General features: G+C 40.5%; 1 protein-coding gene and 1 long non-coding RNA gene across 4 annotated transcripts; one reads left to right on the plus strand and one right to left on the minus strand.

Moving 5' to 3' along the window:
• Positions 1–1,487: 1,487 nt before the first annotated feature.
• On the minus strand, positions 1,488–6,545 carry eif6 (eukaryotic translation initiation factor 6). Its single transcript, XM_004068592.4, has 7 exons — positions 6,422–6,545; positions 6,092–6,314; positions 4,465–4,550; positions 4,212–4,387; positions 3,614–3,790; positions 3,350–3,534; positions 1,488–1,867 (listed from the first exon to the last, which is right to left on the minus strand). The coding sequence occupies exons 2-7, from the start codon at positions 6,196–6,198 to the stop codon at positions 1,858–1,860; spliced, it is 741 nt and encodes a 246-aa protein (XP_004068640.1). The 5' UTR covers positions 6,199–6,314; positions 6,422–6,545; the 3' UTR covers positions 1,488–1,857.
• Positions 6,546–13,578: 7,033 nt separating this feature from the next.
• LOC105354057 lies at positions 13,579–17,805 on the plus strand. 3 transcript variants are annotated; one of them, XR_908759.3, is made up of 4 exons: positions 13,579–13,699; positions 14,662–14,890; positions 16,827–16,951; positions 17,142–17,805. It is a non-coding gene; the product is annotated as an uncharacterized LOC105354057 (long non-coding RNA). The 3 variants fall into 3 exon arrangements; XR_002290176.2 differs by lacking the exon at positions 14,662–14,890; XR_002290177.1 differs by lacking the exons at positions 13,579–13,699; positions 14,662–14,890 and adding an exon at positions 14,897–15,011.
• The last annotated feature ends 9,124 nt before the right edge of the window (positions 17,806–26,929 follow it).

Genomic DNA, 26,929 nt, shown 5'->3' on the forward strand with positions numbered 1-26,929 from the left:
CCTAGGCACTTTACCATTGGGAGTTGGGTCATCTAGACCCACTAGACAGTGCTCTGAACCTTTTTCTTCAATGATTTGTGATCTTCACTGGTGTCCATGGATTACATGAAATCTTTCCACCTTTATCCACCTTTGTCATGGTAGGGAGAACACGTCAATGTAAGGGTGGGGTCATCTAAGATAGCACAAGGGTTAATAACATTGTTACTGCAGCGAGCTGAGTTGGACTGGGTGGCTGTTGGGTCGTGTTCTAAGTTCAGGAGTTCACTGAACGCATCAAGCGAGCCATGGGTTCCTGACCCCTGCCCTAAAAGTTCAAACCTTCATATAAAAATAAGTTCAGGAGTGAAAACTGATGTGATCTCAATTTAAGATTCATGTAGATTTGGTAAAAACATTCTGTACAGGAGACACATCAAGGAGGATGGTCTACGGCCAATCGGAAAACAAAAAAAAAATCCTCTAAGTGCAAAACGTGAACCGCAATATACCCCTTGTGCTATCTTAGATGACCCCACCCTTACATTGAAGTGTTGTCCCTACCATGACAAAGGTGGATAAAGGTGGAAATATTTCATGTAATCCATGAACACCAGTGAAGATCACAAATCATTGAAGAAAAAAGGTTCAGAGCACTGTCTAGTGGGTCTAGATGACCCAACTCCCAATGGTAAAGTGCCTAGGATAGCACAAGGGTTACAATATCTTAAGACTACAGTCGCATAATAATAAGTCGCATGTAATATTTAAACACCAGTATGACATTTTTACCAATTCTTTGTTACAGGAATTAACTAAAGGACCTTTGATAAACCCCTGCTGTCCCCAGTCCAACCCCGCCCTGTTGATCACCTTTCAGAAGCACAATCTGCAAAGATCCAATCTAAAGGTAGTTGCTCCTCCACTTATTTTAAACATGAAATTCAATTCAATTGAATTTTATTTACATAGCCCAAAATCACAACAGTCGTCTCAATGGCCTTTGTGCCGGTAATTGTAAAGTAAACATAAAATCCAAAGGATCATAAATACATAGAATTCAATAAGAAAAATCTAAACTGAACTAAACTGGGCATCCCTGCCTTATACCCCCCTTCACGGTAAGAAAACACAAAAACTGATTCTGAAAAATAGAAGAAACCTCAGTGCCCACATGAAAGCGGGATCCTCTCCCAGGACGGACAGGCGATTACCAGAACTCAGAGAAGAATGAATGTATCTAACTCTACAACTACATGTTTAAAGTCCAGCTGACGAGCTTCATCCAGATGGAGTTGGGGGGACGGCTGGGGAGGTAGAGACAGGATCCACAGCCAGGTGTAGAAGCAGTAGTAGAGACGGTCAGAGACGAGGTACACGGTCAGGTACAGGCCACAATTTCAATGGAACCTGAGGCAGGCTTTCACCTCTGTGTCCTTTGCAGTATTTAAGATCTGAGACTCGTAAAAACCTCAAAACCATGTTCAAAATATAAAACGACCACAACGTGGATAAAAAAGTGATTTATTATTTAAGCCCACATGTCCATCATATCATCACGCTGCGCTCTCTCACATCAGGTTTCAGACATCACGAGTCTCATTACGCTCTGGATCCGTGTCGGCCTTCTCCAGCGGGTTCCCTCAGTGCCCGTTTACATTCAGATCATGTTGAACGTGCTTCATCCATCTACAGAAGGGTTAAGGGGACCGGCAGAAAGATGGGACCCGTGGCATCTGCCATGGTTTGCAGCCCAGGCAAAAACATGAAAAAACGTACAAAGCGATCACGCATCTGCAGAAGCATGTTTGAGGACAGAGGGTTCAGCGGCGTCATGTTCCGAAACTCGGCTGGCAGGGAATCCAGGGGGGGGGGCTCTTACGCCATACTGAAGAGAAACAAAAGGAGAAGACCAACGTCCTGATCATTTTGAAGGAGACAAACTGGATTCCAGATGACATCAGTGACTCCTGTGGAGGCTTTTCAGAGTTTTGAGCCTGGCTTCATCTTTGCAGCATGTCTAGGATGTACGCCCGGCTGGTTTTGGGGGTCAGTAGAAGCATTTCTTCTTTTGGGAAAAGGCATGTCCAGCTACATGAACCATTCATGAGCCTCTCTGATTGAACCACTGTGTTACTAAATGTGCCATGTCCTGATGTGTTATTTAAATGTATGAAGGACGTGTTTTATGCGGTTCCCCAGGGTGGTACCGGCAATGCCGCCATATCGGAAGGAAACAAAGATCAAACTGTGATCAAACTACTGTATACTTTATCGCTGTAATGCTGCTGGATGTCAAAACTCATTCAATGAATCAGAAAGACCGCTGCTGCCTCTACTAATCATGGAAAAGGAGAGAAGTAGAGGTGTAACGAAGACTATCACTGAATTGATTTCCTACAATCCAACCAGATGTATCTGTCTGAAGTAGGTTGTTAATCGAATCAACAAAATGAGATAAATCAATATCAATACCATTTGGACTGAAGTACAGTAAGTCTATTTGACATTCATTCTTGTTTACTTGTTTGTTTGTACACATATTTAATTTACACTTTATTATCTTGAGGAAACAAAGTAATCTGGAAAACTTCCCCTACACTGATCAGTACCAGCTATTTCTCTCTGAGTCACACTGGTGGAAGTTTTGGCTAAAGGTGTCCTGGATCCATTTGAGGTCAGTGGATCAGATCCAATTGGATCGCCTAACATGAACCAAAATCGAAGACGAATCGTATCAGCAACCTTAAATCAATATATGAATCAGATCATTAAAATGAATTCTTCCACTCCTGGTTTGAAGGTTTTTTTCTTCAGTGTGATGGTAGAAAAACACAGTGAACTACATTCAGAATGTAGTGATGCAGCAGTGGGCTGGGCTTCTGGGAGCTCTCAGCTCCTTGTTCTGTGGTGACAACATTGTGTGAATTTCTGATATCAGAGGTTGGGTAAACTTCTACATTTTCAGCAGTTGAACACAGTTTTTGTGCGACCTTTTCAGTCCAATAGGGCGACATAAAGTCAAGTGATTTCACTGCAGGGCTTCTACAGACATTATTTCTTAGTTTGTTTTTGTGGATATGGATAAAATGACAAATTCCTCAGGATCGGTGGTTGTTCTCATTCAAAACATGCAGGCACGGTGGAGGTCTCACCATTATGAGGGATTAAGATGCAGCAGCCTGAATTGAAAATGCAGTGAATATGTAAAGAATACACATTTTGTTTTGTTGGTTTTTGTTGCTTAATGTTTGTTGGCTCTGGAACGTTTTGCTTGTGGGAATGAACAGAACACGCTGCCACACCCCAACAGATCAACCCGTTACTGCGGTAACAGTGGACCACGTGTGCTAGTGGGGGGAGCGCTCACCTGTCTATCAGAGAGTCCCTCATGCTCGTGGCGATGGCGGAGGGCTGTGCTGCGTCGCTGAGTCTGAACACGCTCTCAATGACGGACAGCTCGGTGCTGGTCGTGTCTAGTCCGCAGAACGCGCACCAGTCATTGACCACCATCCCCGCAGCGATCACCTCGCTGCCCCGGTTCACCGTGCCGGCCTGGAACCCACCAAGAACGGCCGAGCCTCATCAAAGGAGCAACGGGCAAACGTGACCACAGGGAGCAGCCAGCACTCACCACCAGAGGAACCTGCAGCAGCGACGACAGCTCGTCCTGGTCCTCAATGGACGTCTTCGGATGAACCAGACCTCCCTGGTTGCTGAAAGCGCAGTAAGAGCCAACAAGAACCTGCTCCGCTATCGTCTGACGGAAAACCTCCACCTTCAACGTGTCTGCGAGAATCTCCTCCGTCTCCTGCACAGAGAGGGGGTGGGTGGGGGTCATGTACAGCAGGCACAAGGGAATGTGCTTCGACAGCCGGAGGAAACTGCTCGTCTGCTTTGTGAGCACAGATGGTAAATGGTAAATGGCGTATACTTATATAGCGCCTTTCTTCCTACAAGGAAAAAAGCGCTTTACAGTCACAGACCCATTCACCCAGTCACACACACATTCACTCACACATTCACACACTGATGGCGGCTCCGCTGCCAAACACAGGCGCCCGCTTACCACCAGAGGCAAGGTGGGGTTCAGTGTCTTGCCCAAGGACACTTTGACTCATGGCCGTGCAAGGCGGGAATCGAACCTGCAACCTTACAATCATGGGACGACCGCCCTACCGCTGCACCACGGCCGCCCCAAGTCAGAAAGGCGGGTAGGGTTAGGGTCTCACCCGGTCCAGGTCTGGGTGCACGAGTGCCACGTAGTCATTGCAGGCGATGACGTTACCGAGCGCAGACAGCCTCTCCTCCACTCTCTGGATCCTCACAGGGTCTGGCAGACTGTTTCGGATGTGCTGCAGCTCCTGGTCTGTGGTGTTGCTGGGCACCAAAAGGCCGTGACGATTACCTGCTCAGGTGAGAGCAAAATCCGTCAGCGTGACGGGACTAGAGGAGGATTTCAGAAAAGAGCAGCACGAAACCCACCGACACACATCCTCCCGATGATGCGACAGCCTGCTATGGAGGCGTGAACCACAGGAATGGTTTCCGATAACTCGCCTTCAAACACGCTGAAAGCAAAACACAGTGAAGAGTGTGAGAAATGCCAGAGCCTGAACATCGACACAGCCACGCTAACAAAAGCCATCAGTTAAACAAGATGCAGAAGTTTTCAGAGGAAGAACCAGGATGCTCTTTAAGTCCCACCCAATCATCTTTTGATTTTATTTTTAAAATGTTCCCAGTAGTCTGGAAATGACGATTATTCCATTTCTAGCCCAAACAAAAAAAGTTGTTTTGTAGGACATAGTTTCTGCAGAGCGGCAGAGGTTAATCAGTAATTCTGAGTTGTGGATGGGACTGCTGGCGCGAAGTAAGCCAGCCCCATTTCTCCTCATCTTTGTGTACACGCTCTTCCACTAGCTTACAGCCCCAAACAACCCCAACCCAACACTAGCGGTGCCAACAAAACCAGAGAGCGATATTGGAGCCAAGCAACAGTGCAGTTTAGATCCAGATTCCAGCTCATGGCTGGATAGTCCAAGTGTCCAGATTTGGAGGTGTACTGACTCACACAGGCATCAGAACATCATCAAACATTGAATTTGTTTTGACCATTTAAAAAGTTAAACTTCCATCATGTTCTGTAGGTTTATTGCACAGACATGAATATTTCAAACATTTCTTCTTTGTAAGCTGAACCCACAGCTCCTCAGCTATGGTGTCAATTCAGCGCCTAATGCATTGCGCATCAAAATCGTAAAACCTCAAATATACACCCCAAATCTGCGAATCAAAGTGCTGTAACTGGTATGCAGACGTAAGAGTCCTTTGGTAGCCAATGAGCTACTGGATGTCCCGCCTCCCCTTCGCTTGATTGACGTGTCGCTAATTGTATTTGTGCAGGTTTTAGAAATAAGAGCAACTCAAAAAGATGATTTCAGGATGGCGAGAAAACAAATCAGCACCTGAGAAATATGATTATGCTTTGGGTTATATCTTTTGGTTGCAAATTAGGGTTTTTGGTTCTTAATTTATGCATTTTGATTTACAGATTTGGGGTTTTGATTCACTGTCTTGATGCGCAAAACATTCTGGGGCTGATTTGAAACCATACTCTGCTACATACAGAAACTTCCAAATATCCAAAAGTCATTAACCAAATGAAGGGCAGCAAATGTGAAAGACTCAGACTTCAGAAGAAGACACTAATGTCAGGGAAAGTCAAACATCTCAGAAACTCTCTTCTCTCTTAAACATGAGGTATTTAAAACCCCTGGAAAGTCTAGTATTTAAGACAGTTGCCCTGCTGTTGGCTGGGCTGCTGATGTTTGGACCCTGACACTTACATAAGCCGAACCTCCATTCTGACTGATTCACTCCTCCTCCGGCATCATGTTTCTCGCCCTTAGAGGTGGATTCTGCAGGGATGGGCAGCTCCAGATATACAAACCCTACTTGTGACTGATTACCTGGTTCAGGTGTGTCTAACCAATTAAAGACGTGCCAGTGCAGGGTATGAAAAAAATGAAGGAAACCAGGAGTTGCCCATCCATGTGGGGTTAACCTGTCTAGGTTCGGCTCCTCCCCTGAGTACCAAGCGGAAGTTCACCTGTAAAAGTTCTCCGAGCCGCCGATCGCCACCAGGCAGTAGGTGTTGGTCAGCTTGGCGAAACAGCCAACTTCGTTGTTCTTCTCGAATGACGCCCTGACGGCCATGATCAGTACGGTGACGATGACCCCCTGATCCTCCAGAAGCGAGAGAGAGTTTGAGCACGCGCCTTGACACGTCGAAGCTAGCTAAGCAGCTAATGTGTAGGCTTCTTCAGCTCGGCCTGCAGACAGGATGACACCGCATTAAACCCGCATTCACTCACCCAAACGCCGCGCTCTTCACCTCTTTAATCTGGTCTCCGAAACTACTCAGAAGAGAAAACTTTACCTGAAGAAGAAGCTCTAAAAGCACCACGCACGTGTCCTCTTGTGGTGAACGCACGAACGTAAGGCACACCGTCTTCTTCTGGTGGTGGTTTAATGGCGGATGGCACACAGCGCTGAGGCGCATTACCGCCACCTACTGGTACGGAGTGTGGGTCAGCCCGTGACCCAACCTATCAATCCCCTTCCACTTTAGTAATCATTTTCAAGAGGGGAATAAAAAACCGGATAACTGCTGGTGTTGCCCAAAATATCTGTGACCTCCCAGTTTATCCGTTTTTTTTTTACAAGACGGCTCTTCATCAACTGGAATGAACAGAGAATTTCCCACAATTCATCAACACATGCTCTGTTGTTTCCTCAGCATAACAAAAATCACATTTACCGTAATATGTTTTCCGAGTTTAAAAAGATTATAATTAAATTGTGTGCGATCAGATCTAAGTCTAGACACAACCCTGCTCTCTGATCTTATACGTCCAACATATTTCTTCCCAACAACCCTCTGTGTGCCACCTACCTTTATTGTCCCCCTCCCACCATCTTTGCCATGTGTCTAATATTTTTACCTTCACCAAAACCTTTCACCTCTATTTTGCTAACAACAATATGTACATCAACACAAGGCTTCTTAGTTTTGGGTTGTCGTCCGCTGACTCATTTCCTTGCATTCATTTGTGTGCACACATGCAACAGTCCTGCTGACTGTACATTGTATAATGTCTGTCCTACCTCCATTAAAATATCAGATCTGCTGTTTGAATAACAGTTTTATACTCTTTAATGATGCACTGGAATCAGAGCATAAGGCGTTTTAAGTGGTCTGACCTCCTGGATCAAATTGATAAAAACCACAAAGAAAAGTTTCTGTGTGTGACACTAAACTTTGGAACAGCCTAAGTAATGAGCTCAAAAAATATCCAAACATTTAAGAAAATGAAGAAAGAAAATCTGATTTCATGATATGAAGATAAGAGGAGTTAAGGATCAACAGGTGTTTGAATAATTGCAAATGCATGTGTGAACTTTATTGTGGTGAAATAATCAAAGCTTTTTTAATTACATCCAAGAGTATTAAATTGTGTAAAGCGCCATTAATGATTACTGAAACGTTTTAATTACAGTCAATAAGCTATTGATTTTCTTGACTTTATTTGCAATGAGAGGCAACAATCACTGGGTTTAATGGGATCATCTCTTCTAATGATAATCATTGATTATTACATATTGGTTACCTAAAGTGTGAATCATTAATGTCTAGTAAGTATTCCTTCTGAGGATAATCAATAAGCACTCAATTTTGTTATTTGATAACTTGATCTGCAACGTGTAGCAATAATCCCTGGTTTAATGTGATAATGTGTTCTAAAAATAACTAATAATGATTTTTACATATCGCTTACCGTTAATGTTTACTGAAATCATGAATTAATTTTTTTTAGGATAGAAGAGTGAAGACAAAAGGGCCAACATGCTAAGCATCTTTGGGAACTCCTTTTCAAAACTGTTGGAAGAACATTTCAGGTGACTACCTCTGGAAGCTCATCAAGGAAATGCCAAGATTGTGCAAAGCAGTAATCAGGGCAAAAGGTGGCTACTATTAAGAACCTACAATATGACATATTTTGGGTTGTTTCACACTTTTTTGTTATGTATATAATTCCACATGTGTTAATTCATAATTTTGATGCCTTCAGTGTGAATCTACAATTTTCATAGTCATGAAAATAAAGAAAAGTATTTGAATGAGAAGGTGTGTCCAAACTTTTGGTCTGAACTGTATATCCAGCTGTAACTTCAGCAAATCCAGTGGTAGTTCTGCCATCTCACTCTGCGCTGCTGTTGGTGTCGTCTTGAACGCTCCAGCTGAAGTCCTTAAAGCTTCAAACTGGACTCCATCTAACCTCAGAGACCAGTTGTTGATGCTGAACCATGACGCATAGTCTTCTTTTTGTATGGCTTGGTGGTGAATTCCACTCTACTTTGTGGTGCATTTAGCGCCACCTTCTGGAATGGAGTGTGGGTTGAGATGCCCCTTCCTCACAACCGACTGATCTGTTTTGTATTCCTAAAAACTCAATAAAAAATAACTTTGCTTATTCCTTAAATTTTTTTCTAAGTCCCAGGTAGTGTTTTCTCCCTTACGTTGACGCTGCAATACCTCTCTCTGTACAGTGTTTCCTGAACTGTAACAACAATTGTTCAGTTGTTTCCTTGTCATTGTAAAATCCACAGTGAACATTAATGTTTCCCAATGATAAAAAGCTTATTGTTCAGTTCATACCAAGTCTAATTCTGGTTATTACTTTATTTTCCAGTATAGTCCCTCCCACAAACCCCATTTTTCCCACTGTCTTATTTTTTATTTTTATTTTTTATTGACAACGTTCAGATATACATAAACATATAAAACAAGCTAACATTAATGCCAGGAAGATATTCAGAAGATACTACAAACATACCTTTTCAAGAATCATTAACAGTAAAACACATAATAATATAACAAACTCCAAAATATTAGGAGTCTTGACAAAGAATTTTACAAATTCAATATAGTTTTGGATTTCAGTTAATAAAAGATTAAAGAAGTTTTTAGATGAAAATTTGCATTCGTGAATATGAAATGTGGTAAGTACTATAAATAGTTCAAGTAAATAAAATTGTTTTTTGTGAGAGCTGTTGACACTGTAAAAATTAAACCATCTTTATGTTAAATATCAAAGTTTTCATAATTGTTTTGTGGAGCAAAGAGGGAAAATTCCTGCCACAAGGTGGAGTTAAAACAACATTTCCCAAACAGGTGAGAAGTCGCTTCATGGTCCAGTTTGCAGAAGGAGCAGCTTCTATGTGGAGGTGCTGTTTTGCTGAGAAGCATCTGTTTGAAGCAAACATCCCGGGGTTTGTTGGTGATGAAACATTTGGAAAACAAGGTCCAAACTTTTGTCCATTCAATGTCTGGAGCAGATTTTCTCCTGTAGGGGGTCACATAAGGCACAGTTGAAAAAGGGAGCTAACCTTTTTGTTCCTTGATGAAAGGCTAAAACCTATTTAGCTCAAACAGAACGAGGGAACATGAAGGTGAAGAAGATGAACTTCCTTTAAACAACATCACGACTCTTTGAGGAGTTGCATCCATAACAATTGCAAACTTTTGAGGAGGGACTGGAATGTGGAAGGTTTCTAAGAATTCACAATAAGACTTTAAAATCCCTTCTGAGTTGAACAATTGTTTAACACATGTTATATTGTTATCAAACCAGTTAAGGACAAAGATTTTCTTTTGAATGGGATGTTACAGCTATTCCATATGCAGAAGCTGTGAGGAGTAAATAAGAGACCAGGCTTGGAGCATTTGTTTGAGATAATTAAATCATTTAATGGGCAATTTTTGAACCTTATAGATAAATTAGAGAAGAAAAGACAGAATAAATCATTTGGAATAAAGTTCCATTGCTAGTCTGGGTTCATAAAAATCTTTTTCATCCAGTTGATTTTATAAGTATAATTTAGGTGGTGAAGTCTAAAAAGTTTAGTCTTTCTGAATGTATGGAGTTGACTAAGACTTTATCTTTAAAATGATTTTTTCCCCCAAATAAACTTGTAAAGCATTGGATCAATTATTTAACATGCATAGTCATCAACATTTACAGCAGGAGCCGCATATGTAAGTCTGGAAATCCCTTCATCCTCCATTGATAAAGTTTCATCCCCTCCGGAGACTCAGGAAGACTGGAATTCCAACACCTCACCTCATCACCTTCTACAAGGACACCATTAAGAACATCCTGACACAGAGCTTCACATCCTGGTTTGGCAGCTACAAGGTTCAGGACAAACGGCTCAGCAGGATTGTCAGGACTGCAAGCAGGATCGTTGGTGCACCTCTCCCGATCCTGGAGGAGTTATACGAGCAGCGCTGCCTATCCAGAGCAACCTCCATCCTCAGGGACCCCCAGCACCCCTCCCATGGACTGTTCTCCCTCACGCCATCTGGGAGGAGATGTCCTACTAGAGCAAGTGAAGCTTCATGAAGCCTTACGCTGGAGTGAACCAACTGGATGAAGTGCTCAATGCTTACTGAAGCTCCATCTGCCCACCACTAGAAACTAGGGAGAAATAAAGACTGTGGCAGAGCAGATGACCCGAAAGCAGACACCCGAATACACAGAGGATTATGAACTAACTACATGATCAAACAGTCTTACTTGGTTTGTTTCAGGTTTGAACCTGAAAAAAGACCACGAAAAACAAAAACTCAAAACAAACCAAAACAAGGGACACCATTTTTACAGGTTGTGGTTTGATAGTTTGTGTTTTATAGTCGAGTCCTTCACCTCCATGTTCAAAGTGATGTTAGTGATTGAGGAATTGCTCTTTGTAACACTTTAAAATGTTTTCTTTGACTTCTGAGTTGTAATAAAACTTCTGCTGCAGAATTACCTTTGTTGTCTCGTGTCGCACTTCCTGTTTTATTTTGAAATGCTAACTCTCCCCTCGTTTCAGGCCTTGTTTCTTCCTGCCCTTGTCTGTTCCCTACAGGTGTGGCTGTGTACTTTTCCCTGATTGTTTCCACCTGTGTTTCCCTTCCTCGTGTCTTAAATAGCCTGAGTCTCCTGTTGTCCTGTGCCAGTTTTTTTGGTTAATTCATGTGCCATAGCTAAAGCTTTTTCTGAGATTAAAATCCCTTAAAACTCTGCGTCTGAGTCCAGCCCCGTGGTCTGCTGTGACAAGTACTGTCAGGCTAGAATCTTCAAACGCATTTCTTTAGACCTTATCATTTGGGGAAAATGATCTTCAAGATTGGAGTCTTACTTCTGCATTCCCACTGATTCAGTGATTCACAAACCCTGTAACCTGATAGCTTACAGTCATTTTCACAGGAAACTTGAGATGGTCAGATCTTCGGGATTCTGTCCTTCAGCATCAACTTGAGCATTATTTGACGTGTTTGTTTGCCTGACCTGATCATTCCAGTGACTTAAGTTTTAAAAGTCTAAATGAGCTTCTCTAAACCACTTTGAATGGGAAAAAAAACCCTTTCACTTAAAGCTAAGATTTAAAAAGGCTGTATTTGTTGTAGCTTAGCTTTGCATAGTCTGTTCAAATTTAACACAACAATACTTTGTTTTAGGTTTGGAAATAAAAATATAAAGTAGGGACAATATCAATCCAATTGTTTTCTTCCAACTCAGTCAATAAAACTGTTACCAGATCAATTCAGAGATTCACAACTTTATTGAAAATGTTCTGTAACCCTTGTGCTATCCTAGGCACTTTAACATTGGGAGTTGGGTCATCTAGACCCACTAGACAGTGTTCTGAACCTTTTTTCTTCAATGATTTGTGATCTTCACTGGTGTCCATGGATTACATGAAATCTTTCCACCTTTATCCACCTTTTCATGGTAGGAAGAACACGTCAATGTAAGGGTGGGGTCATCTAAGATAGCACAAGGGTTTTAAAGATAGAAGCAGCTTCAGCTCAAAGTAATCACATTAAAACATTCTGCCTTAAAACCAGCAGGGGGCGACTCTTGGCTTTCAAACACAGACATTTGACTGGAGATTAAAAACTAGTTTCTTGTTCAAATTAAAATTTCACTTTCAAAATACTGTTCGATTATTGGTTGATTTAAAGAATGTTTTATCTACTTTTTTTAATACCTCATTTGTCTGTAAAGTTAAAGCCAGAACCAGAAAACCTGATCAGGTCCAAATACTAAATCATTGTTATTGTTTTTTTGGTGTAGTCTTTTTCAGAACTCCAAATCTAAAGATTCTCCCTGTGCAGGCTTGACCGTAACCCCTCACGCTTGACTGTCTGAGAAAAGAAACAACTAAAAAGGACATAAAAAGGGCCCCTCTCCTCAACAAACTGCATAACAACCAGCATTTCCCCTATGCTTACAGCCAATCACCTCCGTGTGACGCCACCTGTGCCATGATTTCAATTAGTCACTGGTGTGTCGTCACCACAATGTGTCATGGATTGTGAAGGAAGGGGCGGGTTCGTGAAGCGGAGGAGCAGACAGAGGTATCACTCCTCAAGGTTTATGTTACTCTTTGTCTAAATTGGTTTCAAAGGGTCTATTTCATGCAAAATCAGCTTTTAGAGCTTTTACATGTATTATAATGTTCATTCTTCACAATAAACAACCTAAAGTGGTATTTTGTTTCATTCACAGATTTTGAAGTATTCCTCTAAAAGCTTGCTCTCTGAGTACCAGACCTCCTAACCCACAAAAACCAGTGGGTTCTCACATTGTGATGGTAAATGGTAAATGGCGTATACTTATATAGCGCTTTCTACCTTCTTACGAAGGCCCAAAGCGCTTTACAGTCACAGTCCCATTCACCCATGCACACACACATTCACACACACATTCACACACTGATGGCGGCTCCGCTGCCGAGCACTGGCGCCAGCCTCCCACCAGAGGCAAGGTGGGGTTCAGTGTCTTGCCCAAGGACACTTCGACACATGGGCGTGCAAGGCGGGAATCGAACCTGCAATCTTATGATCATGAGTCGACAGCCCTACCGCTGCACCACGGCCGCCCCTCACTTTGTGATGTCACAAAGTGAGGAACAGCCCCTTCCAAGAAGAGTCTTTACTGCCAGGAGCGCGCCCAGGCTAACACATGCACCCAATTTCTGCATGGAGCCAGCGGTGATTAGATAAACGCTTTCCTTTTGGATGCACAATATGCACACCCATCTTTGCAAAAGTTTTGGGAGAAATGCAGACATGCTGCGGGGGCCGGCTCTAGGTTGACGTCATGAAATGGTAGGAAAATTTCTGGCGAAAATAACTCATATTTCATTAAAAAAATCGTTCTTTAGTGTGCCAAAGGTAATATATTGTCATATATATTGATATAGTTTACTCTAAAAGGCTTAAGAAAAGTATGATATAGATGCAATGATATGTTGCACTTGTCTCTTTGTTTATGTTCAACTTCTGGTGAACCAAAAAATATCCAACAGGACTGAAGTGGTCATTTAATGCATTATAATTAGGAGAAAATAATACTGTAAGGACATTAATTACGTTTGAACAACAATCACGAGTAATAAGTAAGGTTTGACAGTTGGAAAGTTAATGCCAAAACACTGTCAAGCGTTGGCAGTAAATAAAGGCAGAGTGATCCATCTGTTCAGTGTTGAAGATCTCTGGATTCGTCCTCTCTGATGACACGTCGGTCCGGATTCTCTGCCTGGAAACTCCATCGGGCTGGTCGAAGTCAGAAGGCGGAACCGGGCCTGCTGAGGGGTCCATTAGGTGGGAGCTCGCTCAATTCTGCTCGCAGAGAAGCTCACGGACCAGTATTTTCTCTGCGCGCGTGCCTGTGGGCGGGGCTTTAGCGTCGTAAACAACGCTATTGCTATCAGACTGTTAAGGACACAGGAACGAAACATTGAAAGGCATCTATAGGAACTTGATGTTTAACGAATTTGATGAAAAATCAAATTATTATTTGACGACGTAAGCTTTAATTCACTTTAACTGTAAACACAGGGTTACCAGTTGTCTTTAGAATAGGCTACAGCTTTTGAATGGCATGTGAAATTGTGAATTAAATTTAAAAATACGAATAATAAAAAAAAATAAAAAGTTAGGATAAACACATTAAATTGCACTTCAAAAGAGGAATTGCATCATTCTTTGTTAGTTGGTTTGTATATAATGTGAGTTTAAAAGTATTTATAAACACTTTAACAAACATATTATCAAATGGATTTATAATTACAATAGCAAATCACTAATCTGATTATAGAAAAACCTCCTTCACATTATATATAAAAACATTTAATTAGCTTTTCTATGTTCTTGTATTTTCTCCACTTCATTTTTAAGACACTCTTTGCATCCAATGCACTTGTATGCAGTGGCGGACTTAACTGTTTGGTGGCCCAGGTGAACAATAACATGGGGCCCTCTGCAGTCAATGTATTACTTTTTTGTCAAAGTCAAGAATCGAAATGTTTTGAGAAGAACTTAAAAACTTAAATCACATTTAAATGTTAAAGAAAAGTATTTTTTATTAAATACATTAATTTTGCTTGGAAATACATTTCAATTATAAAATGCACTAATTTGTTAATCCCTCACTTCGTAGAACGAACAAATGACAATTTTTTGTCTTTTCTTTAATTTGTCAAGTTTTACTAAAAAAGACAAAAGATACACTTTTTAAAGTATTTTTTTCTGTTCTTGTTTTTCCTTTTTTATTTGTCTTCCAGGACATGTGGAAGTTTGGCAACAAGTGTCTTGTTATGGCTCGCAGCAGCAGTCACTGACTGCAAGGACCATATTGTTTCCGCAGTTGGAAAGATTTTGGTGCCTTTTAGCGAAAATCTGCCCCCCTCCGCATACTTGAAAAGTCACCAAAATGTGAAGAAACCTAGGATAAATTGAAAATGAATTCTCGGACAAAGTCAATATCACCCCCCCGAAGACGATGACATCACGGTGAGCGATCCTATAAAGAAACTGAATGGGCCGAAAGCACCTTTAGCACCAGAAACAACCAAAAACTCATCCTAGGGATTTTTAGCTATCGTCTCATAACTTCTCAGGCATCCACAGAAAGGTACCGTGCACAAAATGTTGGAATTAGAAGTTGTAGATTTTGGACGGCGCGTGCGTGGGGAATTTGCAACCGTTGCGATCTGAGCTAGCTCGCACATTTTTTATCGGTATGTTGTGAAAATGAAATATAGGATTCCCTGGACACGGTGAACAAAACGATGTAACACACGACAAGATCGATAAAAGAATGTGGGCGTAGTAAGCATAAAACCGTGACAAAAATGTGCAGACTCGGCAAAAACGAAAACATTCAGATTTTTTTTTTTTTTTTTGGAAAATTGAGTAATGAAACCAAATACTTGTCGGGGATGTCCAAAGGACATTTCGAAATCATTACGAGATGGCGACTCGACCTACGGTTTGGTGGCCATTTTGTGCCAAAATCTTTGATTTTGCCATTTTCGCATTTTGCTACTACATCGGAAAAATACATTTTCTTCAAGCAATTTTCTCGAAATTTGAGAAACGTGCCGCTAGCCCAAGTCTACAACTACCTCTGGAGTTTTGTCGACCTTTGACCTCCGGAGAAGGCCGCTATCTATAATTTAAAAAAAAAAAGCACCTTTAGCACCAGATACAAATGAAAACTCATCTTTGGAATTTTCATCCATCGTCTCGTAACTCTTCGGGCATCAACAAGCTACTCTGGAAATTATGTTGCAATTAGAAGTTGTAGATTTTAAACGGCGTCCGTGTTGCGAGCTGGCAAAAGTGGAGCACAGCTATTCCTTTTCACGAAATTGCACACACTTGCTGCAAGCTCCAGTCTACAAACACCACAGAATTTGTCGCCTGGATTTTAACCGATCATTTCGTAACTTTTTAGGCATCAATGGCAAGCTACTATAGAACAAATGATGCAATTACAAGTTGTAGATTTTGAACAGTTTGCGTGTGGTGAGCTAGCAAAAGTTGCGTACTGTTAAGTTTTTCAATGGAATACTGTGAAAATTTAATGTGTGCATCCATGTCTGGAACTGAACATATTGAAACACACTGGATATGGCCATATAAGGAATGAGGGCGTGGTTAGCAAAAACCTCTAAGGACATCAAAAAGTTTACTTTAACTTTAACTAACGTCGATCGGTTCGTCATCTCCAGGCGACCAAAACATAAAATAGTTGCTATGGAGATAAAATCAACAAAGAAGTTGCCATTTTGAAAAAAGTGGATTTTCTATCAACTTATTACATGTAGCTCAATTTTCTCCTTGCCTTTTCTTCTTTTTACTGCCCCTGGAATCACTCTGCTTCAATTTTACCACTTTTTTAAAATTCCTTTGAAGCGTCATTCAATCTTTGCTTGTGTTGCCAAATAGAGTTGTGGTTTTCCAGCCTACAAGTCATCTAAAAACCACCAGACCCAACAACAAAACCATATTGATATATCATATTAATCAGTAATTAATTAGCAGTAAATTATCATCCATTATTTATTACTTCTTGATTTGATTGAAAGTCCAACTTTAACATATTTTTAACGAGATTACATCCACCATTTCTGCAGTCTGAGAAAAACATGACATAGTGGACTTTACTGACAACCACTGATGTTTTTAAAAAAACAAAGGAAAGTGAAAAAAAGGACATTATATAATAAAGTAATATACATACATGGAATAAAGAGAAGAACAGTAAGAAGAATTTGTGGAACTATTGATATATACATACCTACATACTGTACATGTATTGCACATCCTCAGTTTGATTGTTTTTTTTTGTTTTTGTTTCCATTATTCTTTGCTCACCAAACTTTCCCTAATTTGGACCATGCTCCCAGTGACTGTCTCTCTACCTGTGTGTGTTTCTGCTCAGGTGTGAACTTTACTACAAGCTAATAATGGGAGGAGGTCAGAGCCACGCAGAGAACGCTATGCAAAGACGTGAAAATGCCAAAAAAGACCCAGAGACTAACAAACCTGGAAGCTCACCATCTAAAGGTACACCAAACAGATGCTCTTGTGTTTAAATAAGTCTGTGAAAATCCACTGAATTATCAGATCTAGTCATGTAACGTATTTCTTCATGTTAGTATACAATTACATGAGAGACACAAAGACTTTTTAGAAAGGCAGAAACTGTTTTTTACTGCGTCAGCATTACACTCGTTGTTTTGCCCTTTTCCCACAGACACTATAGGAGAGCTGCCCCAGTGCCGGATGGGAAATAAAAAAGTGGACAACATGTCTTTCATGATCTCATGCACCAACTGGTACTGAGCCTGTCCAGAAGAGACAGAACAGGACGAAAAAACCCAGAAGGATGTCCAATGTTTCTTCAATCGTATCAAGAGTTAATTCTTTTAAAGTAAAATATGCAACAATGGAAGCAGATGATGGTGTTGTTCACCTTTTGGCATTTCTCTTCAGGGGTCACCACAGCGAATCAGCACTCTGAACATTTGGTTTTGGTAGACGTTCTTATGCCAGATGTCCGTCCTCCTGGCACAACCCTGTATTTTATCCAGGCTGTGGACACAGGTACACCCAGAGTTATTGCCCCTACCCGGGGTTAGGGCCCCTTATGGCTACATAGAGGCAGTAGTGTGAAGGGTCTTGCCCAAGGACCCACACTGGATGAAGGTCATCGCACCTCCTTTTAGACTTGTTGTATGCTTTTTTTTCTTTATGCTGTATGTAAAACTACTGTACACTAGTAAAAAAAATGTTTCCATCCATTTTTCTATGAAACCTTGGACAGATCCATGTCCAGTCAGCAGAAACACAGTTGAGATGCTGAAGCTTGTTCGGTTACTCATTAAAGTGAGTCAGCTGTTGAGTTATATAAAAGGTAATCATCTTGTTATCAATGAACTAACTGATAAAGCAAAACATATTACTTTGTAAAGACAGTTTACCAAACTACAAACAAGTGAAAGAAACGTGTCCATCCATCGATTTTCTGAATCTGGGGTTGCTGGGTTGCTGGAGCCTATCTCAGCTACTGTTGGGTAAAGGCAGGGTAAACTCTGGATAGCTCAACAGTCCAACAACCGCTCACTCTATTTCACACCCAGGGACAATTTAGGGTCACCAGCAAACCTTTTAAGCTTGTTTTTGGACTGTGGGAAGAAGCCAGGGAAAAGCCACGCATGAACAGAGAGAACATGCAAACTCCACACAAAGATCCAGGATTCAAACCAGGACCTTCTTGCGGTAAGGCAAGAGTGCTAGCCACTACACCACTGTGCAGGAAAATGAAATGCAACAGTGTTGCTGTGACACAGTTAATCTTTCAAGGTCTCATGGATTTTGCACATTTTACTTCGTGTTCTGCGTTCTGATTGGCTTTAGATCTTGTTAATCCAGCTCCTCCTTGATGTGTCTCCTGTATGCGTACAGTTTACAAACTACATCAATCTTTGGTCACGATCATATGGAATTATTTTTCCATGAAGGTTTGAACTTTGAGAGTTTAAAAAAGAGAGAAAAATGAGAAAATGTTCATGTCTGTCTCAGAAAAGTGGAGTGTAGTGAGGAGTTTTACAGCCTTAAAACATCTGGAATGACTGCAAAAAATAGAGGTGATTAATTTTGTTTTTCGTGGAGGGTAGAATGTAACTCCCACGATAACCGAGGGATGACTGTAAAACAAAATGATCATTTATGAAATTGCAAAGAACTGGTAGGAGATCAAAGGCTTTAACCCTCCTGTTATGTTGCGGGTCAAATTGACCCGTTTTAAAGTTTGAACATCTAGGAAAAATAGTCAAAAGTATTGCTTGCCTTAATTAGCATAATCAACATAAATCATGAATTTGGTTCATCTCACATATTTGCAACCCCCCCTGCATGTTTATATCACATAGATGCTGTATAAGCACTAAATTACTGTTGATTCTTTTAAACTCAAGAAATCTTCTTTTTCTTGTTCATAAACAGAGAGCAGATGCAAACATTCAGAATTTACAATTAGGGAGCACACAAATATTTTAAAAATATGTTGGAATACACAATACACAGTAAATATGTTTATTCGGAAAAAAAAGAAACTACAGAGAAAACCAGGGTAGAAAAAGTGTAAAAATCGCATCTCAGTGAAGGTGTGGCTAAACCACTGCAGAAAATGAGACAGATTTAAATAAAATGATACTCCCAACAGTTTCCTAAACATTTAAGAATACAGACATAAAACCAAAGCATTTCATTTCTTAATTTAAGAACAAGATGCAATCAAAAAGGCATTTTGATCTTTAGATGTCCATTCTCAAAGTGCATAACCATGGAGAGGTTGGTCTGTGAACAAACAAAAAGTCAAAATCAAAATGGAAGTTCAAAGTCACACAGCTGAATGAGCGGAGAACATCTGACTTGGTTTTTGTTGTTGTTATGTTTTGTTTTAAGCAAATGAGCTTAGCTAAGAAACAGGGAGCTGAGAAGTGTGGAGGTGTTCTCGTGGACTATTTGCTCGCAGTCTCAGCAACATTTAATCCTTGTGACATGCTTTTACCTTACAGCGTTTCAAGACAGTTCGCATTTGGTGCAGTGGATCCTTGGTGTTGGTGTAAAACTCTTCTACACAGAAAAACACATCAGCTGTCAGGTTGTGCAGACTGGAACAGAGTTTACTCTATTCAGCCAAGGTCAAAAGCCTCGTATGATGCAGGAAATCAACAGCAGCCGAAAGAAGAAAACCGTTGAACTTCTATTAAAATCAGCACTCTGTGAGAATTACTTCCCTAGAAATTCTCTACTACCGGAGTGCCCACGAGCAAGGCACTTTGTCTTTCCAGTTGGTCATTTACTTGTGTGACAGGCAATGCATGCAAAATGTGAATGCAAACAGTGGAAAGAAGATTGTGGCGTGGCACCGCCTTTCAGGTGAGGCTTCAACACAACGACCTCAGAAGTTCTTCTGCTCCTGTTGTCCTGACAGAAACATCGAACTGACTTCTCATCAGTCTGACCTCTATTTGCTTCTGCTCTTACCTTTTCCTCACTGTTCACTTCTTGTGTTGCTTTTGTTGAAAACAGACATTTAAAGAGTTTGAAATGCCAACATTTGAATCCAGCACATTTCTGAAAAAGGACCGAGTCATCCCACTGGTTCTGAACTCCTGAAACAAGGATGAGACGAGTCAGGTTTGTCCAAATTCTTCAGAGTTTGGTCACCTTTTGTGAGATGTAGATGTGTCAGGGCTTTCAACCCTTATAGACCATTAAATGCAAATGAACTATTTGATGAAAAGCATTACTTTGATGAAAAGCGTTACTTTTCTATTCTGCACGTAAAACAGAAACATATCTAAACGCATTTTAAACAAAATTACTGTGAATTTCATATTTGAAGAAAATAAATAATTGATCATTTTATGACAGGAGCCTGCAGGCTCTCTGAAATTAGAACATGGGCCACATTTGGCCCACAGGACAGACTTTGGACATGCCTGTTGTAAGCTACGAGAGTGGCTGAGGTAGGGGTGGGGTGAAGTGGGGGCAAAGATGTCCAGGAAGTCCGTTTGACTATGAAAAACAGAAGGATGGTCAGGGTGCGGGAAAAGCAAGCAGGAACCTTTTTTTTTTTTTACCCACGAAAAAAATAAATCAAAGGAATAAAAAAACTTCTTTGGGGTGGGGGTTGGGGGTGTTCTGTCTCCGGGACCAGAATTCCTTTCATAATGAGGGAGAGGAGGATGCTCTTTATTGAAAATGCCACATGAACATTAAAGCTTTGTGGGATTTGCACACAGATGTCCTATTTTCATATGATTTGTAGTATTTAACAATCGCTAATTTGGCTTAATTCCATCCTTTCTCTATTTGAAACTAAACAGAATAGAATGTTTAACTATTTGATCTGATATACTTGAATAAACTTGATCAACAATCTGGATGTTTTCACTGCAGTCTGTCTGTGTTGCACCTTCGATTGTGGGCTAATAATAAAGGATTCGTTAATAGATGATATGAAATGAGTCATAAATGTAGCCAAAAGCATCTTCTGCTGCTCAGACAGAAGTTTGTTCTGTTGTTTTGAGTTTGAATGCTTTTTTCCTTATCTTTAGCGGACAAACATTAGATTTTCAATAAAAAGATTCAGAAAAAAACACTGAAACTTGTTTTCATTAAAGGATAATCACTAACAATAAAAAACTACAACAATATCAATGCTGTGTACCAAAGCACACATTTGAAAGTGTGTTCCTCTTTTAGCAGTAACATGGTCGGAAAATGTTTTTTCACAAAGCCCCACCCTTCTCTTTCCTATATTATGACCCCCCCCCCCCCCGCCCTAAACTGAAGCAAACTCCAAACAAACCCCAAAATATGGAGTTTCTCAGGAATAACTTTAATAGAGGGTCAAGAGAATTTTAAACAAAGCCTTAAAAAAGGCAAATTCTAGATTCTTGTCAATACAGTATTCTATCAACATCATATTTAATTCAAGTCATGTCAGTGAAACAGTGCAGGAATAAGGTACAACCATGTCAAAAGAGACCAAATGGGACAATCAAGAAAAAAAACTTGTGCTTCATAGAAAACGTGTTTCACTGAGAGGAAAATTTTCTGCAGATTATGAACCTTTTATCAAAAGACAAAGTATGAATCTGTAGTTTTCCTCAGTCTTGAAATTTGAAAATGATTCTCAGACTTGTACATTTTCCTTTTGTCTTTATACAGACTTTTTGAAAAGGGAGAAAGGCGGGATGAAGGGGGAGAGATGCTGTCATCTCATCGCTGCCTTAGAACTGGATCTGGAATTCTGTACCGACTTTTCCTCAATCAAAAATGTTCCATCCATTTATCCCTCCATCCAACAGCGTGGGTTGGGGGCAGCAGTCCAAGCAGAGATACCAAGACTTCTCTGTCCAAATATCTCCTCAGGGGATCCTCAAGGTGCTCCCAGACCAGCTGACATACATAGTTCAGAGCCTCCTGGGTCTTCTCCAAAGAGGCGTCCAGAAGAAATGCCTGAACAACTTCAACACCATGAAGAGGAGCTCTACTTCAAGCTCCTGCTTTGCTGGTATACAGGATCTTCCACTTTTGGTCATGAGGGTAGGAACACAGATTGACTTGTAAACCCAGAGCTTTGCCTGTTTGCTTAGCTCATTCTTCACTACAACAGATTTTTTCAGTGACCACATTTATAGAGAGCCATGACTTCTGACTTAAAAGTGGTCATTCTAACTCTAGCTGCTTCACACTCAAATGCAAACAGCCAGTGCACAGTGCACATCAAAGGTCCTGGCTGGCCCATTAAGCCAGCTGAACATTATCTGTAAAAAGAGATGAAATCCTGTCCTAAAACCGAATCTCCTACGCAGCCACCTAGCTGCTCCTGAAACATGATTCTGTCCATAAAAATGATGAGCAAGACAGGTGACAAAAGACAGAGTCCAAGATACATTGAGTTGAACCTTAGAAGGGTCCCTGGACCTGAGCACCTCCCACAGAACACCATGAGGAGCAAGCTCAAAGACTATCCAAATCCATAAACACACGTGGGTGGGAGAACTCCCATGAACCATCACTCTATGTAAGGCGTAGAGCTCATCTGCTGTTCCTCCTGAATCAGAGGTTCCACTATCGGCTGAAGTCCTTTCTCCACTTCCCTAAAGAGGACTTTCCTAAGGAGTTTGAGTACGGTGATGCCTCTTCGCCCACCCCATTTTTTAAAAAGCAGGACCACTGCCCCTTTTGCCAGTCCAGAGACATTGTCCCCATCCACCATGGATGTAATGATGGAGAGGATTTTTCAGCCAGAAAGTGTGGATGTGCACGTCTAACACATTTAAATGAAAAATCCTGCTTTCAACCCCTTCATGCTGTACGTCGCTAAATTCAGGACTCTACTTCATTTAGCATCACCTTGAGCGGGAAAACGATTGAAGAATATCTTTTGTGTAATAGGAAATACATTTAGGCATGAAGGGGTTAAAGCCTGTTACCTTTCTACAGTTGATGCATCCAACATCCTCACCTTGGTGAAGAAAATGTTTGTGGGGAAAAATTGTTTCCTACAGACTGTCTTCATTATGGTGCCTGTCGGTTTCAATTCTGGCTTGAGCGTAACGTTACGCTTTACATTTAGCACAAAAGTGTTGAAAATAACAATGTGGCTGTGAAAATTGTTTTTATGTTTAACCTGTTAAAAATATACGGTTTCTAAATGTCAAAATACACAATCACACACAGAAATGCACGCACATACACATGGTCGAACAACTACCAACATAAACACATCGGACAGATTCTCAGACCCACACACACACACACGCACGCAAACACGCACACACACACACACGCACACACACACACACACATTGACACACACAGAGGAAAACACACATAAAAAAGGTCTTCAAAATCATCATTTTGCTCCACGCTGTACGTTTTACTATGTTTTTTTAGTGAGATAAGGACAAACTTTGTATTTCTTAAAAAGAAAGTAAAGAAAATATTGAGGAGTTTGTAAATAACGTTATAGTGGGATCCAACTCTTATTGCTTAACATCATTCCCAAACACACTGGTCACTCTTTAGCAAGAAGAATTTTTGTCCTCTCATCTTCTTTATTGTCACATGATCATATCTACAAACAGACAATTTTATAACTTGCTTTTCTTAAATTCTTAAAGTGAATAGGGACCACTGTCGGGACTTAGTGGGTTGCTGAAGTGCATTTTGGCTTGGATCTTTTTTCTTTTCTTCAGCAGATGGGGAAATGGTTTGACATCTGAGATACTCTAGTGTCTGGTGTAGAACGTGAAGCTTTAAAAGAAGCCCGAACGGCCTCTATTGCCATACTTGAAGCTTATGATGAGAAGTTTCCATTAATATGGATTTTCTACAAATGTCAGTCTTTGTGTTTTAATTAAAATGACCTATTATTGTGAAGATCTTCTGATGTGGGCTAACCAATCTGTTCATAGCAAATAACGAATGGCCTATTTCACATTGCATTCTATCGATCAGTGTTTTTCAACCTTTTATGAGCCACGGCACACTTTAACCTTGACAAAAATCCCACGGCGCACCAGCATCCCAAAAAAAAAAAAAGAAGAAACTCATAGTCTGTATTGATCCACAGCCCCTCCGCAATCTCACATGCATTTTTGTAATGAATGTGGCAGAAAAAGCTTGAAGCTGCAGCTGTTTTTTCTAAAAGATGTTATAAAAGTTAAGTTAAAAGATTTAAAAACTGTTTGATGTGTGTTCGTTGTGGTTTCAAGACGTTTAACAACGAAGACTCAGACACTGCGCTGAGACGCTGTCACTTTAACCCAATACATAAATGCTAAATGCTAAAAATGCTAAATGCTAAAAACCCAATGCTAAATGCATCATGGGAGATGTAGTGCAAACAGCCGGCGAACGCAGACAGACTGTCTTCTCTGAGCTTCATGGTTTTGTTCACTTGTTCCACGGTCTGACACCGGATCCTGTGGAAAGCTACACCACTAAAGACGAGCTTTGGCTGGTATTTTTGTTGGAACTGAGAGACTTTATGAGCAGAATCAGAACAAGGAAGTGAAGACTTGAACCACGTCTGATTTGTCAGACTGATGACGTGTGATTAAGCCTCCAAGAATGATTGGTGGAGACAGTTAAAGGGGTGGGACTTTTCCGAAAACAGCTAAATCAGGGTACTGTCATTCTTATCAAGATGTCTTTAATAGAATCAAATAAACACAAAGAAAAAATTGTTTTACGATCTTTTATATTCCTAACTTCTCAGTGTTTTATCAGGGCCTGTTTGGATGAACAAAGAGCTGATTTCCTGGAGATGGGAAATGTTTTTAGATCAATTAATGAGGGTAATTTCCCATGGCACACCTGACCATCTCCCAAGGCACACTAGTGTGCCGCTGCACACTGGCTGAAAAACACTGCTATAGATATTTGCTTCAACTCTTATTCATCCAGCATCGTTTTATAGCAGAAAAAGATTTTAAAAAGTTATCTGGACTAAGTTTTTTAGTTAGAGATTTCTTGTTTCTCATCCAATTATCTCAATTCTGAATTCTGATGACAAGCTGTAAGATAAGACGCGTATCATCTTCAACCAAAAACAAGTCCAGATGACTTGTGAAAAGCTCTTATGCTATGCTTTCTAGAAAGTGTCTGCAAGAGTCAGTCACAAAGCTTTGACAGACACCAGACGTGTTCTGTGGGGATAAGCAGACCTGGGAGGGACTTTGACAGTTTTTGTTTGTAAAGTATTTCAAAACAACTTTGTGTGGATTTAGGTGCTGCTTAGCCTCCATGCTGGACAATCTACTGTGCTTTCATAGTACTGAGCTCTAGAGGTACGAGACTATGCGACACCAGACAACTCAGAAATATGTTTTTTCTTTTATAGCTTCTGTTGGTGGAGTTCTAAAAGAGTTTGGATAGCTAGCTAGACAGCTAGTCATGCACTGCTTTGATTATAAAAGATACAGATTCTGCCTCCACCCAAGAGGACTCATGTGGCCTCCCTAGGTGTTGCATTACATCAGCAGCATTTGCCCGGCACTTCCAATTCCTACAGAAGCATCAAGGGCATACTTAGATTCTCATTCAAAGCTCAGTATGTTGTCTAAGTTTTTATGATATAGTGTTCATGAAGTTGGAGTTGCCTCATTTTGAGACTTTGACCTCACAAGTTGTCAGACATTAAATCTTACAATTGGGGGAAACTTTACTCTTGTTTTGAGTAACTTTAGACAAATAAAAAAGGTTTAGCTCCAAAGCTCAAGTTGATGTTTGGTTTAAAAACCCGACAGGCTTGTACATTCTAAAAATACCAAAAGAGTTATCTAAATGCAAACATTTAAAAAAATAACTAAATCTGTCATCTTTAAATAACAAAAGAACACGCCTCTTTTGCAAATCCATTAAAGTCTAGAAACGACCAGCTCCTAAACACAGCTTGTAATCGTATTAAAGCAAAAGTATAAAAGCACAGCGGTTACATTATTTCCCAGTAATAATGTAAAATAATTTGGGGATGCTTGCCAAACTGCAGAGGCTAAAGTGTGCCGCATGTAGTCCCTCTCTGAAGTGTGCTGCAGAATGTTCAAAGAATGAATGCTTAGTAAAGATGGATGAAGGAACCAAAGGGAAAGTGTCATCTACGCAGAGAAGCACAGATGGAGTTTGGATCGAGAGAATTATGTGAGGGATGGGGAGAATATATCGTTAACTGGCATGGGGGCTGTGAACAGAACTTTTTTAAACTCTGTAGATGTTGCCATGATTCAAAAAGCAGTCCACTCTGCCTCAATAACCCTGCAGAGTCAGACCTCTAAACTAGCAGAAATAAACTTTCAAACACATGGTTGGTTTTTACCTTAAAACGTCTATTGTTTGATCAAATCGGGCAACCTTTCAAAATGTGCGTGTGCCTGAACTGGTACAACAAAGCTAGCTACAAACAGTTCTAAAACACATCATTATGGCCATTTTAACCATCAGATATTAGTTTTTTTAAAGAATCTAAATAACATTTTTTTTAAAGTGTGTGAACTCAGAATACTGACTAGATCTATTCAACACCTTTTTAACTTCCAAGTAAACAGTTTGAGAAGAACAAGCCTTTTAAAAGATCCTTAAAGGAACTAGCTAACCATCAAGCCAACGTTTATTTTTATACACAAGTTTTAGTTTTGACCTTAAAGTTTAAAATAGGTCTGTTTGTTCTTTGTTCAAATTTACTGTTCTACCCCTGTAAAAGCTAGTAAAAGCTAGCAGTAAAAGTTATGAAGATTATTGGTTTGTATCTTTCGTTCCACTGGTTGAGGAAAATTCTGGCTGACAAAAGAAACAATGATGAGTCCGTAACTGGTTTGTCTGCAGCCTGTTAGAGACAACTCAGAATTAGCAATGCAGGAGCATGTCCAAGAAGCCAAATTTACGGGTGCACTGTCGACAGCCCGGTCCTTACTGCTGAAAATGTTGTTTAACAAGAGCAAGCGCTCCAAACTATGTTAA

The sequence above is a fragment of the Oryzias latipes genome, chromosome 5 (genome assembly GCF_002234675.1).
Source record: "Oryzias latipes chromosome 5, ASM223467v1".
NCBI lineage: Eukaryota > Metazoa > Chordata > Actinopteri > Beloniformes > Adrianichthyidae > Oryzias > Oryzias latipes.